Source organism: Dipteris shenzhenensis, chromosome 4 (assembly GCF_047967505.1).
Source record: "Dipteris shenzhenensis isolate YYH24624 ecotype China chromosome 4, Dip_SZ_1.0, whole genome shotgun sequence".
Lineage (NCBI taxonomy): Eukaryota > Viridiplantae > Streptophyta > Polypodiopsida > Gleicheniales > Dipteridaceae > Dipteris > Dipteris shenzhenensis.
In genome coordinates this window covers 55,496,195-55,511,300 of record NC_141599.1, presented here as the reverse complement: position 1 = coordinate 55,511,300, position 15,106 = coordinate 55,496,195, and the positions used below count along the sequence as shown (strand labels likewise).

General features: G+C 44.4%; 1 protein-coding gene across 4 annotated transcripts in view; it reads left to right on the top strand.

Annotated features, from left to right (window-relative positions):
* Window positions 1-15,106, top strand: part of LOC147903073 (kinesin-like protein KIN-UB) — a 155,703-nt gene that overhangs the window by 57,131 nt on the left and 83,466 nt on the right. For all 4 annotated transcript variants that reach the window (XM_087374170.1, XM_087374169.1, XM_087374168.1 and 1 more), the window contains 3 exons: window positions 9,695-9,916; window positions 10,177-10,342; window positions 10,592-10,741. In XM_087374170.1, the coding sequence (XP_087230296.1) occupies window positions 9,695-9,916; window positions 10,177-10,342; window positions 10,592-10,741 (538 nt within the window). The remainder of the gene's footprint in view (window positions 1-9,694; window positions 9,917-10,176; window positions 10,343-10,591; window positions 10,742-15,106) is intronic.

The window sequence follows — 15,106 nt, the reverse complement described above, 5'->3', positions numbered from 1 at the left end:
CCAGTAACCCTCTCATACAAAGCCATGATAGCCCACTGTATCTCTCCACTAAAGCCCATCTGGCGAATCCTCTGAAACAATCTGAATCGCGGAACTGTGTCAAATGCCTTCCTGAAGTCCACGAAGCAACAATAAAGCCATTGCCTTCGTGACTTCGCCTCCTCCACCAGTGCCCTAAGTGTGAGGATGTGGTCAAGTGTCGAATGATCCCTACGGAATCCAGCCTGCCCTCTGGCTCTGAGTCCTGTCGTCTCGGCATGGTCATTTATACGGCTTTCCAAAACTGATGCAAAGATCTTGGCCATAACGTGGCCGATCATGATAGTCCTGTAATTCGACGGCTCCATAGGGTCCCCCGACTTGTGGATAGGTACTATGGTATTGCCTAACCAGGACTGTGGTAGGCCTGTACAAACAGACTCATTGAAGAGATGGGAAAGAACAAAATCTAAGGCATCAATCCCATGGATTACATACTCCGCTTGCAATCCATCAAGAGAGAGAGAGAGAGAGAGAGAGAGATTAACGTCCGCAAGAGACCTCGCGGGCATATGGGACAAAGTACAAAATGTCAAAAAGACTTACATCATCTGGAAAAACCCAGAAAAGAATCGAGGGAGTGCCTATTGCAGCTCAGCCCGAATTATGATAGCATAGCTACATTCAAATACTATCTTAAAGGTGGCCTGAATAACATCAGTTTAAGACTAAGAGTTTTTAGGTTTGGATTTGAATCTCTGATTAGAGCTTTTCCATCCTTGTAAACAGCCCATTTTCCTTCCTTTCGAGCATCCTTCAATTTCCATTTCAAGGACATTTTAAGCTGGAATGTAGATCTTGAAAATCTGATCCTGCAAATTAGATGGTCTCGAGTCTACAATGTCGATCTTCAAAATCTAAGCCTGCGAATTAGATGGTCTCTTAGAGCTACCCACGTGGAATAGACATTGGTCCATTTAGTTTGAGCTGAGTTGGGGTGAGCTCCTCCGCTATCTATATTTTAGTACCTTTCAACTTATTAGTTTGCTTGAGAATCTTGCTTCTTTTTATCTTGTCCTGGAAGCATACTTTGGCTTGTGTCCCATCTTGGATCACAGCTATTACATCTTCAGCTTCCCACTCTATTTGTGGGATTCTTTTCATGATATTTTCCAACTTTTACTTTTAACTTCCTTCAAACCAGCCCTCTGGTATCACCCCTATGCGTATGAATCTTGTATTAACCACTCTCTTTTCCTGCTCTTGTACTCCTCCATGTACATCCGATGTGTTGATTTTAGTGTCCAATGTTGCTGTAATTTCCTGTCTCATTGACCGGAGCTGAGTTGTAACCAAATCCTGGACTGTAGTCACCAGTTGTGGTATGGGTGCTGCCGTAATGTGTATGTGTAATACTTTGTGAATGATTTCCTGCCTTCCTTGTCCTTCCCAAGCATTTGTTTTCCTCTTTAGAGCTGCAAGTCTGAGCTTGAGCTCATGGATTTCTTGCTGTAAATAATAAATATGCTCTTGTGGGTCTATCATGCTCGCCATTCTCTTATCCTATAGATAAATCTTTGCATACGGGAAAGGCATCTTTGCAAACATGTAAGGGTGGGGCGAAGGGAGGGCTGTGATGGAGGAATATGAAGCTTTGGTTGGAGTCGGGATAAAGGTCTTGGCATCCCCATCCATAGTGGCCTGCATGTATTTTTGGCACCCCCGGCTATGACTAAACCCCAGGGTTGGGTTAGGGTTCAGCCCAAACCTTGGAGTTAGCTAACCTAAACCCTGCTACGAACTTCGTTTAGTTGTGTGATCCCTGTGGCAGTGCTATTAGGGCTTGTGCTGTTGCATGTGACCTAGAAACAAGGAGGTTGTCTGTGCTTTTGGTGGCGATGGTGGTGGTTAGCGCTGTTGCTGGTGTTGTTGGTTGTTGGCGGTGATGCTACAAGCAATTGCTATAGGTGGGAGATGGAGAGGCTATGCGGCGATGGGAGAGGGGGGGTCACGATGGGTGACGGGAGAAGCTACAACGAGAGAGAGAGAGAAGAAGAAGAAGAAGAATGTATTACCGTCCTCTGGGGGCCGAGAAACCGACCCATGGGACCCATGAAAATCACAATACAAGTGTCTCCCTTCTTTTATGGAAGGGGTAGGAAAACAACTATTCTGAAATACATTGAGTAATACAACATTCCCGATATTGAAGAATCTTGGCAATAAAATTGCCCAGAGTGGCTATATGGGTATGTGAAAGCAAGCTTGCGAGGGTGTCGTGTTCCTTTGTAATGTTGTTAAAGTCCCTCCTTATGCATGCATATCGTGGGCATGTAAGGAGGACATGTGCCTCTGTCTCTACTTGTTCTTGGTCACATAACTTGCAAAATCTTTGTTCCCTTGAGACATCTCCCCAAGCACCTTTCTCTACCTCCAAAGTGTGTGATCGGGTGCGGATGAGTGCAATACTTCTTCTTGCATTTGCAGGTATGGGTATAGTTATGTACTTTTGTGCATTATCTTCCTCCTTGGAGTAGGTGTCCCAATAGATGGGATTGATATGTGTACAATAGTACTCATACTTAGCCCTTTTCTCAGCTGATTGCCATTTTTGTTGCAATATTCCCAACAAAGCTTTATGAAATGCCTTCTCATCCATTTCCCCGGATGACATCTCAAGGTAGGATGTTACTCTCCATCTTTGGAACCATCTTTGAATGTCTTGCCACCAACCAGATGATAACATCTTGCTTTTGTTTGTCTTTTGAGGCCTTTTACTTGCTTCCCATGCTTTCATTGGTAATCTCTGCCACCCCATGTTCTTGACCTTCTTCACATATTTGAAAACCCTTCGTAGTGCTCTCAGTTCAATGGACCTTGTACCAGTCTCAATAAGCATGATTGAGTACGGTGTAGTAATTTTGACTCCTAGATGCCGTCTTAGAAATGATTTCTGTATTTTTTCAATATCATTCCATTTTGATGCTGAGATGCTTCCTCCCCATACTTCTACTGCATATAGCACTGTTTGCACCACATATGCATCAAATAGAATCCGTTTGATGCTCCATCTCTTAGTGTCACTATTTCTGCAGTCATTTTCAAAATGATAATACTTTCCCCACCCAGCATCTATCCTTCTATGGACACAATCATTCCATCTATGATTTGCTGGCACATCTATTCCCAAGTATTTGAATGTGTTTACCCTCTCAATTTCCTGCTCATTGAACATAATACTTGGGGTGTTTGCAGGCTGCTTTGTTTTTACTATCATCATTTTAGTTTTGGTGGCATTTACCATGAGTCCACTCTCTGCACAAGATAGAGAGAGAGAGAGAGAGAGAGAGAGAGAGAGAGAGAGAGAGAGACGTGTATTAACGTCTTCGCGAGACCTTGCGGGTGTATGAGACAAGATACAAGATATATGTAACCCATACAAGCCACTGTGGGCTGAAGCAAAGGGCTCACTAAGGCCCTTGCTGAGTACTAAGTGCTAAAAATGTAAAAAGCCAGTACAAAATATAGTAGGAAAAAAAGGAGCAATCAACTGCTAACAACAAGAACTCCAAGTACATGTGGAGGCTTTATATAACCGGGCTCCTTGATGGTCCACTGATGTGATGCAAAGAGCTCATGTATTCGTCAGGCTGTCTCCCGCAGTGGTGGGGGGTGTGCTCTTCTGGATCTCTGTATCCGATGGGCTACATCGAGAGTAAGGCCTCGTCTCCGCCGGTGGTCGCCTCTAAGGAGAGCTGAGATAGGTCGAACCTCAATCATGCGTGCTCTAGTCATCCCACGTGTTGTGTGTGGGCTCCGTGTCTCTCGTCCAACCACATCGTGGTGACGGGCCTCACTGCTGATCCATAATGCTCTCGTCTCCTCGAACTCCTCCCCCTCGATCTCATCTGGTGTTGGCTCGGATGTGTAAAAATCAGTGACGTGTATCTGTGCTCGGTCTAGCTCAGTGTCCTGAGGCATCAACTGTAGCTGATCCCTGGCCTGCCGCACAAGGGAATCTCAGTGTCTCTTCTCAATCAGGTAGAGCCCAATGCAAACCTGGTCGGGGAAATGTATCAGTCAAGTGAGTGGTCCGAATCCGAGCCCCTCTTGAAAGAGACAGTGGTATTGCCCTCGGATCTCAGAGTACGCTAGACAAACACATAGAAAATGCTCCTCTGTCTCAACCTCCCCCATCGTGCATAGTGTGCAGACCTGCTGCTCTCTAGGTATGCTTGCCACTCTCCCAGCCTCAATCCGCAGCTGGTGGGACGAGACTCGTATCTGTTCGATAGCAATCCACAAGGCGTGTGAGACTCTCATATCCTCGAGGTACTGGGGCTTGATGATGAGACCATGCTCCGATATCCTCAGAAAGTGGTCATGATAGAATTGGGTCTTGGTGGGGAACTCCTGATCCCCCCCCCCCCAAAGCCCAATATGTGTGAAGATGGAGAAGGTCTAACTGTATGATACGGTTAATCTCATCATGTGGAAGGAGCTCCGGTGGTGCATCCATGCTGTGCTGAAAGGGGGGGAGCCTATCCATCTGGATATCGTGGCTATCAAACCATGTGGACACCCGCGCATACCATGCTGTATCAAAGCCTCTGTCTGCCAAGCGTCGGGATAACTCTAGTGCCAGTCTCAGTAATCTCCACTGAGGTAGGGCCCAAATTTTTGTGATGATGCTCATACTGTCTACCCCCACCTGTGTGGAGATCACAAACACCAGGTCCATGGCCTCAAAGAGAAGACACACAACCGCCTTCCACCCTATTTCGTAGGAGCTTTCCACCGTCCGGATGCGCCACATAACTATTTAGCCCATGCATGCGACAAATGGCAGGCTGAACTAACCAATTGGACCAAGGCATGCAGCCAATGGTTCTCTTGTGGCTACGTCGTGCTGACCAATAGGACTCTAGACAATGTTAGCCCTCCAAACCTCTGTAAAGATCACACACACCAGGCCCGTGGCCTCAAAGAAAAGAAACACAACCGCCTTCCACCCTATTTCGTAGGAGCTTTCCACCGTCGGGATGGGCCACGTAACTGTTTCACCCAATAAATGGCAGGCTGAACCAACCGATTGGACCAAGGCATGCAGCCAATGGTTCTCTTGTGGCTACATCGTGTTGACCAATAGGACTCTAGACAATGTTAGCCCTCCAAACCTTACTCCCCCATGAGGGTCTTCTGCCTGGGGAGAGATAACATGTGCATAATCTATAGACATGTTGTTCTCTACGTGTACCTGTGGCTCTCCCTGCTTCACACCTTAGTTGATGGGATGAGACCCGCATTTGTCTTATGGCAACCCTCATTGTATGTGACTCTTGTCTGTCCTCCAGGTATTGGGCATGATAATCATCTCATCCCTTGATACTCTCAGAAAGTGGTTGCGATAGAGCTGGATCTTGGTGGGAAACTCGTGGTCTCCCCCCCGCTTGACGTATAGAGCTAGAGTAGATCCAACCATTGTGTGGATAAAAATGTTAAAAATGTTTTTCACTTGTTGCATGCTGATGGGTAGGTGCATAGCTATGTACATAGCTCATGGGTGATGGCTTTGAGTTATGGACAATCTCATAAAAGACTCTACACTGATGTATAGATGGTAGATACTTATACAGGGACTTCTGGGAGATGATGAAAAGTAGTGTGGGTGCATCAGACACTCCAGAGCAATTGGTGTGGGATGACATGCTTTTCATCGCCGTCCTGTGTCTTGTGTTTATCTTGCCATGAGTAATTTTCGATTTGTTGCAAGTTGTGTGTGCATCCATGTCATGGTCTATGGGCTTCATGGACGTGCGGTTATATGTGGCAGTCAAGCAATAAAGGCTCTGCTGGAAGGTTATGTGAAAGGGTGTGCTTTGAGTCTAAGGTTGGGGATTGATGACTTTGGTCTAAGGTTGAAAGGAGAGTGGTAGAGTGGCAAAAAAGGAAAGCATGACGTGGCTTGTATTAAGAAAAGCATGCATGCATGCTACGTAAGGAAAGAAAGGATGCTTCTTGTCGATGAGCTGGCATGCTACGTGAAGGTGATTGCTGGAAGGATCGATGGAGAGGAGGGAGCTTCTGATATAGAAGGGAATCACGCTTGTGGTGAAGGGAGGACAGAGGGAGAGCTTGGGATGTGGGGGCGCAACAGTGAGCTGGGGAAGAAGATCGTGGGCTGGAACGCAGGGAGGACATGAGCTCGTGGTGGAAAGATGGGCACGGGGAAGCTCCATGAGCAAGGGGGGGCGTAGCTCGATTTGATGAGGGTCTCTATTATGGAGTGTTGGAGTTGGTGGACGATAGAGAGGCTGCAGCTCTGCTGAAGGGGAGAGCAGCTTGATCGGAGGCGGTATCTTCACGAGGTGGTCAATGAGTTTTGGGGAGCTTCTCAGTTCGAGATGGGGAGGTGGACTATTGCTCAAGCCGTGAGCTAATGGAAAAAGGATGAACAACGCTACTATGTGGGGGAGATGAAAGTACATGAGCTCAGGGAGGGGGCAATTGCTTGAAGGTTCAAAAGGCTTGGGAGCGACAAGGAGTAAACGAAGAAAGTATCTTTTACTATGCAGGGAGGGACGATGGCTCTCTGCAGGGAGTTCTTGAATTAGGAGAGCGGGGCTACTGCGCACTGACCACATGCAACGGGAGCTCCGTGAATCGAGAAGAGGGACGATTGCTTGTGTGGGAGTTGAAGGACTTAGTTGGAGCATTGCTAGTCTAGAGGATCTTGAATGATAGGAGGGTGTTGTTCACTTGATTTAAATGTGGATGAGGGTGGTTGTGAAGGTGGTTGAGGCTCTACTGCTTTTGTCCATCCTCGTTTTGGTGCCTCCACGGAGGACTATGCACTTCAGTTTACAAGTGTGAAGCTGTGCAGTCAGTTGTAGTGTTGAAGAGCTGAGAGACGGCACAGGACTTTCCAGAGTTTTAGGGACTGCCATATGAGAATGCAGTGAGGTTCTTGGAAAAGATGGAATTTAGAGCACTTATGAAAGATAGGGCATGATTTTGTTTCAGATCATGAATTATTGCTTGCAGGGAGATGCAAAAGCATGGCTGTAGACTCAAGTGTCTACCTTCAAGATTGCTCATCCTCAGCAACAAAATATGGAGTATACAGTGGTGAGAGCAGCCTTTCTTGCACGGTTTACACAATCCAGCAGCCTGAATGAAGTTTGGAAAGAGCTGTGCAAAGTGAGACAGGAGGAGGAGCAGGAGGTTGACCAGTACCTGATTCAGTTTGGGAGATTATAGAGTCTCTGGTGTGAAGCTCTTGTGCCGGAGGTGTCTCCTCAAATGATTTTGAGAGACCGCTTCATTTCAGGCCTGAATTCAGCCTTCACTGTGTTTGAAGGTGGAGCTGAAGAATCTGGATAGTTTTGAAGATGCTGTTAGAGTGGCCAGGGAGAAGGAATGGAAAGTCGAGATTGAGGCACCTTGGGATGCAAGAAGAGCCTAAGAATCTAATTGGAAGTCCAGAAATAATAAAGGCTTATGTAGAGGAAGAGCCAGTGTCTGTTCCTATGCAGGATGACTCCTTGAAGAAGGACTTGCATGATGCTGTAGAGTTGATGAAGTCACTCGGCCTAAATTGGATGGAGACTGCAGGAAGAGGCAGAGGTCAGAATAACAGGAGAGAAGCTATGGATGGAGGAGAAAGAAGTTTAGCTGGTGCAGGGAGAGGACGAGGATATATCAGCAATGTCCAATGCTGGAATTGTGGGGAGTGGGAACATATCAGCCTCACTGTGATAAGACAACCAGGTTAGGGGGAGATGTCTATCCTGTGCACCAGAGAATAATTGATAGATCAAGTGATTACAGTATGGAGGATCTTGAATGATAGGAGGCCGTGAGTTGGAGCAACTCATTGATCATGCTTCGAGAAGAGTCTGCTAGTGTGCCCCATCCCTATCTCTGTGATCTAAGTAAGGGCTCTTCGTGTCTGACTGTCTCATGAATGTAAGGGGCCAAACATCTTTAGTCCGAAAAAGAGAGAAAGCGAGACAGCATCCCAGAGCTTTCTTTGAAGAGATAGAAGAACCACCCTTGGATCTCATAGTACATTGGGCATCTAAAAATGAAATGCTCCTCCGACTTGATGTCCTGTAGATCACACAAGGTGCATATGCACCTCTCCCTAGGTACTCCCTCAGCTTGACCACCCTCGATGAGGAGTTGATGCAAGGAGACCCGGAATTGCCCAATAGCGATCCTCCACATAGGCATTTGCAAGATTGTCCGTAATATGTCTACGGGGAATAAAACCATATTGATTTGGATGCAACCCATCATGCAAAAAGCCTTTGAGTTGAGCGACAATCATCTAAGTAACTAGCTTATAGATGACATACATAAGAGTAATGGGTCTCCAATCTGGAAAAAAATCAGATAAATGCTTTTTGGGGAATGATTTCACCAAGCCTTTCTTCTAGCTGGCTGGCATCTGCTGAGTGTCCCACGCATGATTAACAATAAAAAATAATGCAGGGGAAAGAGAATCCCAATACTGCAAATAAAACTCCACCATGAAATCATCCCTCCCAAGCTTTTCCATTTCCCACATGCTTGAATGGCAGATTGCCTCTTACCTTCTTGTGGTCATTACAGCGAAGAAAGTGTGTGGCCTCACAGAAGGAAGCAGCCTCATCCTAGGTTAATTCCCGAAAATGACTAATTTCTGTTAATTCTTGACGGGTAACTTTGGCTTTAGCAACATCTTCTCTCAGAGCATGCATGAAATTTCTGCCATAATCTCAAATAACAAGTTGCATATGGGTAGCAAAAGCTGTTCAGGCATAATCAGCGTCAATGTGACATTGTGTCCAGAGGGGAGCAATAACATCCATCACAAGACATATATATGTGCATACATATACCCCCCCCCCCCCCCCCCCCAAAAAAAAAAAAAAAAAAACATATATATTTGCATATATACATACATATATGTATGCTCGTATTTATGTATGTATATATATACATCAATAGATACATTACATACATACATATACTTTTATGTATGTATGTATGTAATATACATAGATACATGCATACATATATATGTAAGTACATGTACGGATGTGTATCCTTATGTAAATCTTATATATGTATATACATCAATAGACACACAAATATACATGTATACTTATATGCATATATGTATGTATATTATATACATACATATATACATATGTATGTATATAATATACATACATATGTATATTATATACATATGTATGTATATAATATACATATGTATATATGTATATTATATACATATATACATATGTATATTATATATGTATATATGTATATTATATACATATATACATATATATGTATATATGTATATATGTATATTATATGTATACATATATAATATACATATATACATATATAATATACATATGTATATATGTATATATAATATATTATATATACATATATAATAGTTTCTCTTTGCTTTTGATTTCCTGTTGAGGCTCTCTGTTTTTTTTTTTTGAGACCCTCATGTAAACTTTTCTGATAATATAATCATGGATTTACCAAAAAAAAAAAAGTATGTATATTATATACATACATACATAGGTCTGTACATGTGTGTACATTTGTATGTCTTTGCATCTATGTGTTTTGATAAACATAATGGAATGCGCCTACATGACTAAGACAGTGATATTGTGTTGTGGCTCACTTGATCCTTGATCAGTTATACATGGAGACTGTGCAAGATCTCCTTGCACCAGGTAAAGATAACATTCCAATTGTTGAAGATCCAAAGACGGGGGATGTGTCTGTACCAGGAGCTACTATCGTCCAAATCCGAGACCAAATAAGTTTTGTAGAACTGCTTCGAACAGGGGAGGCTAATCGGTTTGCAGCAAATACAAAGCTAAACACAGAGTCTTCTCGCAGCCATGCGATATTAATGGTAAGAATTATCAGAATTATGCGCATTCAAGTACATGAAACATGTGAATATTGTTTTTGCATCGAGTGATCACAAATATTCCTCAAGAAACTAAAATGGGCAGTTGGATAGTGTTTTCCTTTGCTTTGTGGTGGGAAAATTTATCCCCTCGCACTTGAAAATGAACCTGCAATTTGTTTATCATTCAGGCTTCAGCTATATAACTTTTTTTGCATGATATATATGATTTGGTTTGTTGTGATACACTATATATGATATAGGTAACTGTCAAGAAACATGTGAAGGGAAAGCCAGAAAGAGATTTGATTGTTTTGGATGAAAGTGGAACCAGTGTACATATGGCGAAAGGGCTCTGTGCTCCTACAGTCAGAAAGAGCAAGCTGGTAGTGGTTGATCTTGCTGGATCTGAACGGCTGGATAAATCTGGTATGTCGGATTTCAGACACAATGGCAGCAAAGGCGACCCTTATAAACAACTGTAGCTTTGCTTTCACACCCCTTTCAACAGAAGTGCATGCACAATAAATTTGATTCATTCAGATTGCCTGAATGAGATTTGAATCTCATGTGATCTGTCTGATTTCCAAAATAATGTTTAAGGAAGCTTTGTTTGCATTATTACAGATAGTGAGGGAGATTGTTAAGGATTAAGATGCTTTGTTTTTATTATTGCAGGTAGTGAGGGACATGCTCTTGAAGAAGCTAAATCAATAAATCTTTCACTCACTGCACTTGGAAAATGCATTAATGCTCTGGCAGAGGGAAGCTCTCATGTGCCTATCAGAGACTCAAAGCTTACAAGGCTTCTTCGTGATTCTTTTGGAGGTTGTGATTTTCATCCTTTATTTATGTGGCTAGATCTGTATTTCCTTTACTTGCATCTTGACCTTGCTTGTCATAAGCTTTTCAATATCACATGAAGTGGTACACTAGGTTATGTGAATCTTTGGAAGGTTTGGACTTTCATTCTTTATTTATGTGGGCAGATCCATCATTCCTTTGTTGAGATCTTTGCTTACATTTTTGGAGCTTGTTCGATATCCATATAAAGTGATACACTAAGACTCAATGCGAGAATGTTCTGCAGCTGCTGAAAGCTGAATACTGGACACAGACATTACTTCGTCTCTTCCTTGCTGGATAAGTTCTTCTTAAGAAGTTTTCTCAGAAATTTTAAGATAACATCGGGGTCCCTCTCTCTCTCTCTCTCTCTCTCCATTTTTGAAGGGCACTAGGACATGTTTGGATGATGATCTCACACTCTTGCAGCAAAACGGGTGATGAGTTCGCAAGACAAGGAGAAATGGGCTGCCTATAGAGACGGAAAGGTGATTATTTGAGAGAGATCAGAAAGGGAAGAAAATGAAGAGGTGGAGATGGACAGCATATTATGGTGTGTCAGGCCTACGGGATGTGGACAAAGTATAGATTGAGCATGACACTTTGGTCAACTTTAAGGGGTTTCTTAGAGACCTACATTGATAGAGATATGATCTTCGACACTGAGGCACATGAGAGTTTGGGAGAGGACTACCCACATTGATAGGATGCATATGGGAGTTGGCTCATAGGAAGAAGATGAGGGGAGACAACATGATATGAGGCTCCAGAGGCATGGTAGTTTGTTTCAACATCTGAGTCGACATATTTATGTGATCCGGAAGGAGGAGCACGCACGACATGTGTGGATACATGTTCAGTGGCTTGACACGTCCGATTTTCATTGCAATCTACTACTTCTCCTTGATACATCATCCTATTCACATGAAGTCACCATAAAGGGTCACAGTGCTTATGAGATGATATATGATGATATCACAGAGCTCTCTAGGTAGGGGGGTAGATTCTCCTCTTAGGTAATCCCAATGCGCTTTCGAGGAGCGTACAAGTGGGCTAACTTGACTTTGGATCAGATCACCTTAGTGTATAAGAGAGAGACCCAGTTAGCTTGGGATAGTGAGACACTTGGAGGATGCTCAAGAGGTGAAGGTACGGGCGACACTTATTGGAGATGGAAGCAATACATGACTTGATCATATATAAGGGTATCTAGAGATGGCCGTTATCCGGAGGACTCGCTTTCCATATGGAGGGGGGACGAGCACAACGGACTACTTGATGGGCTCCCTAGCCTTTAAGTTGTGAGTACATGACCTTACGGTCCCTCCTTGCCCACTCAGCACTGACCACTCCTATCTGTCGTTCAATGTTTCGACTACCATGTCAGCCATAGGACGGGATCCTCCAGGCCCCACCCTTGTCCAGATACACTTTTACTAAATGAGCCACTTGGCTCATGAGCTGCTGATCCTCCTTGGAGATGATGCAAACGTCGCCCATGCCTTAGACACTCTTGTATCAGTGGTTCAAGATGCTGCCACCAGATCCGTCTCTAAGAGGCAAGAGAAGAATGTAAGCATTAAATTTTTGGCTTTGTGTGAACACATGTGCTCCACTGACATGCAATGTATTGTTGTAATAATTGAAGATGCATGGACGGCTCATCATGTGCACCACATGTTGGCGTTGAGAGGGGATGTTAGAGTATCTCTATGTAATGGAAGCAAGATATGTAAGGGTGTCGCTAAGCACGCGATGAAACGAGACAATGAGGATCGACTGTATGGAGTACGGGATGAAGATGGTTTGACAATGAGTGCCAATCTGTGTGGTGTGTGGTATGGTGTGGAATGAAGTCCAATCTTTGTAGCTGGATAAGCTCTTGGTCTTGCTCTCTCACATTTTCATGACTCGATCCACATCATACTCCTTAACTGGGAAGATGCCCTAGAACCCATGGTTTGACAATGAGTGCTGAGAGATGAGATCTCACTTCATACGTGAGCGGACTTTGGGGCGCCTAACGAAACCCAAGGCACAATGGATCTCATGCCGCCTGACATGCCATAAGAGCTGTGCTTTCCTCTCCCATAGGATGGATGAGGTGGTCCGTTCCTTTCGAGGAGGAGACCCCACTATAGACTTTTAGAAGGCATTTGACACAGTCCCACGATCCCACATGATTAGGTGACTTCAAGAGATCTAGATCCTAAGAGACATGATTTGGGGGATGATGAGTCTGTATGAGTCAATCACAGGGAGAGTATGCATCTTTGGAGGCCTATCAGATTGGATTGAGAGCACGATTGGAGTGAAGTAGGGGTGCCACCTCTCATTGACACTATTTGTGCTCTATACTCATGGGACCACGACTTTCATTAATCGCCTAGGAGGTGAGGGATGGTTGCTTGCTGACTTGATATACAGATACTTTTGTATGTAGATGACATAGTTCTCTTATCCTCCTTAGGAGTAGGGCTACAGAGACATCTAAAGGCCCGAGAGGTGGTTTGTAGGGAGAGAGACTTGACAGTCAACCTTGACAAGACCAAGGTTATGATTTCCAAGATCTCACAAGTAGTACCTCATCAGCGCAACTTCACTTAGTGAGAAGAGCCGATGGAGATTGTGCAGTCATATACTTATCTCCTCTTCATGGGACCATTTCTATTCATGCAGCCCGGGCATGGCTTACATGAGGGTAGGGATATTTAGCACGATTAGAGTGCTTTCAGGTACACTCCTTGGACCCTTGGACGAAGGGATTGCTGTTTGATACACTGGTGAGGCCGACAACCATGTATGAAGCACCCTTCTTGGGCAGTGATCTCTTGGTGATTGATTGGCGGAGATTTGAAAGTCTATAGGTGATCAGGGAGTCCAAGATGATTTGGAGTAAGCCCTCTATTCCTCACCAGATATTACTAACAGAATTTGTTATGACACCACTCTAGATTAATGCCATATTCCAGACAGTGCCATATCTTCATAGGGTTTGGGTTTTGCCTAGTGGGAGACTATCGAGGTTGGTATTAGAGTCATCCAAACTACTAGCTGAGGAGAGGTTAGCACGTCATGGTATGCAGGCATATCCAGATGGTTTGTAGGTCAGGATATTTAGATTGACCGACTCCCCTTCCAAGATAGCTTGGATGCCCCATCCCCTCTGCTTCCACGAGATGACATCAATCATGTCATACGGCTGAATTTACACCAACTCTATACGTCACGGACTTGGGGGTGGGGACCAAGAGGTCCAATTCCATCACGATCACCCCTTGAGAGTATAAGAGGATGGAGTGATTATCAGGCCCCAGTATTAGGAGGCATAGACGAGTCTCACATGCATTGAGGATAGCCATTGGGTAGATTCAAGTCTCCAAGTGTTGAGACAGAGAGAGCTGCAAGCACATTTAGAGAGCAACGGATCTGGAGGTTATGCACAGTGGAGCAGGTGGAGACATATAAGCATTTCACTATGCACTTGCCCAGTCTCCTGTGGACCTGTGGACGATACCATTGTCTTCAAGATGGGCTTGGTCCACTTTCATGACGAGGTCTGGGTTGGTCTCTACGTAATTGAGATGTGGCGACTTTGAGAGACCCAATTGAGACAAACCAGATAGCATGAGGAGACAATGCCACGTGGGGTCTAGATAGATCGAGCACAACGGCATGTCACAAGTTGAGTCAGCCCTAGGACATAGTGGAGTAGAGGAGGAGGAGATAGATGATATGAGAGAAAAGTGGATCACGAGAAGAGACGACACCGAGTGGCTGCCGAGTGGCAAAGCAAGAGACATAGAGACCATACACAATGCAGAGGATGACCAGAGCATGCACGATGGGTCCAGCCTATCTCAGCTCTCCTAAGAGGAGACCATCCGAGCCAAGGTGTCACTCTTGCTGTGGCTCATCGGATACACAAAACATGGAGACCACGTCCCTCGCCAACGGCGAGAGACAACTTGACAAATCCCTCTTTGAAATTGTGGCAGGAGAACGGAAGGTACCTCCCATTCTGCATACAAAAGAGAAGGTTTTTTGTGCGGACAGATTTGTGCAAAGTTTCCATGTTGCTTACCAGAAGGTGAAAACAGCCCTCCAGAAAATCCATGAGAAGCACAAACGGGCAGCAGATAAGCATCGCCATGAGTTACTCTTGAAAGAGGGCGATTGGGTGCTGCTGCATTTTCAGAAAGCATGACTCAAGAAAATGAAAGGCAAGACCAAAGTGTACACAAAGCTGAAGATGAGGTATTATGGTCCTTTTCAGGTTTTTGAACGCATTAATGATGTAGCTTACAGGCTGAAGCTACCTGCCACTTGGACCATACACAATGCCTTTCA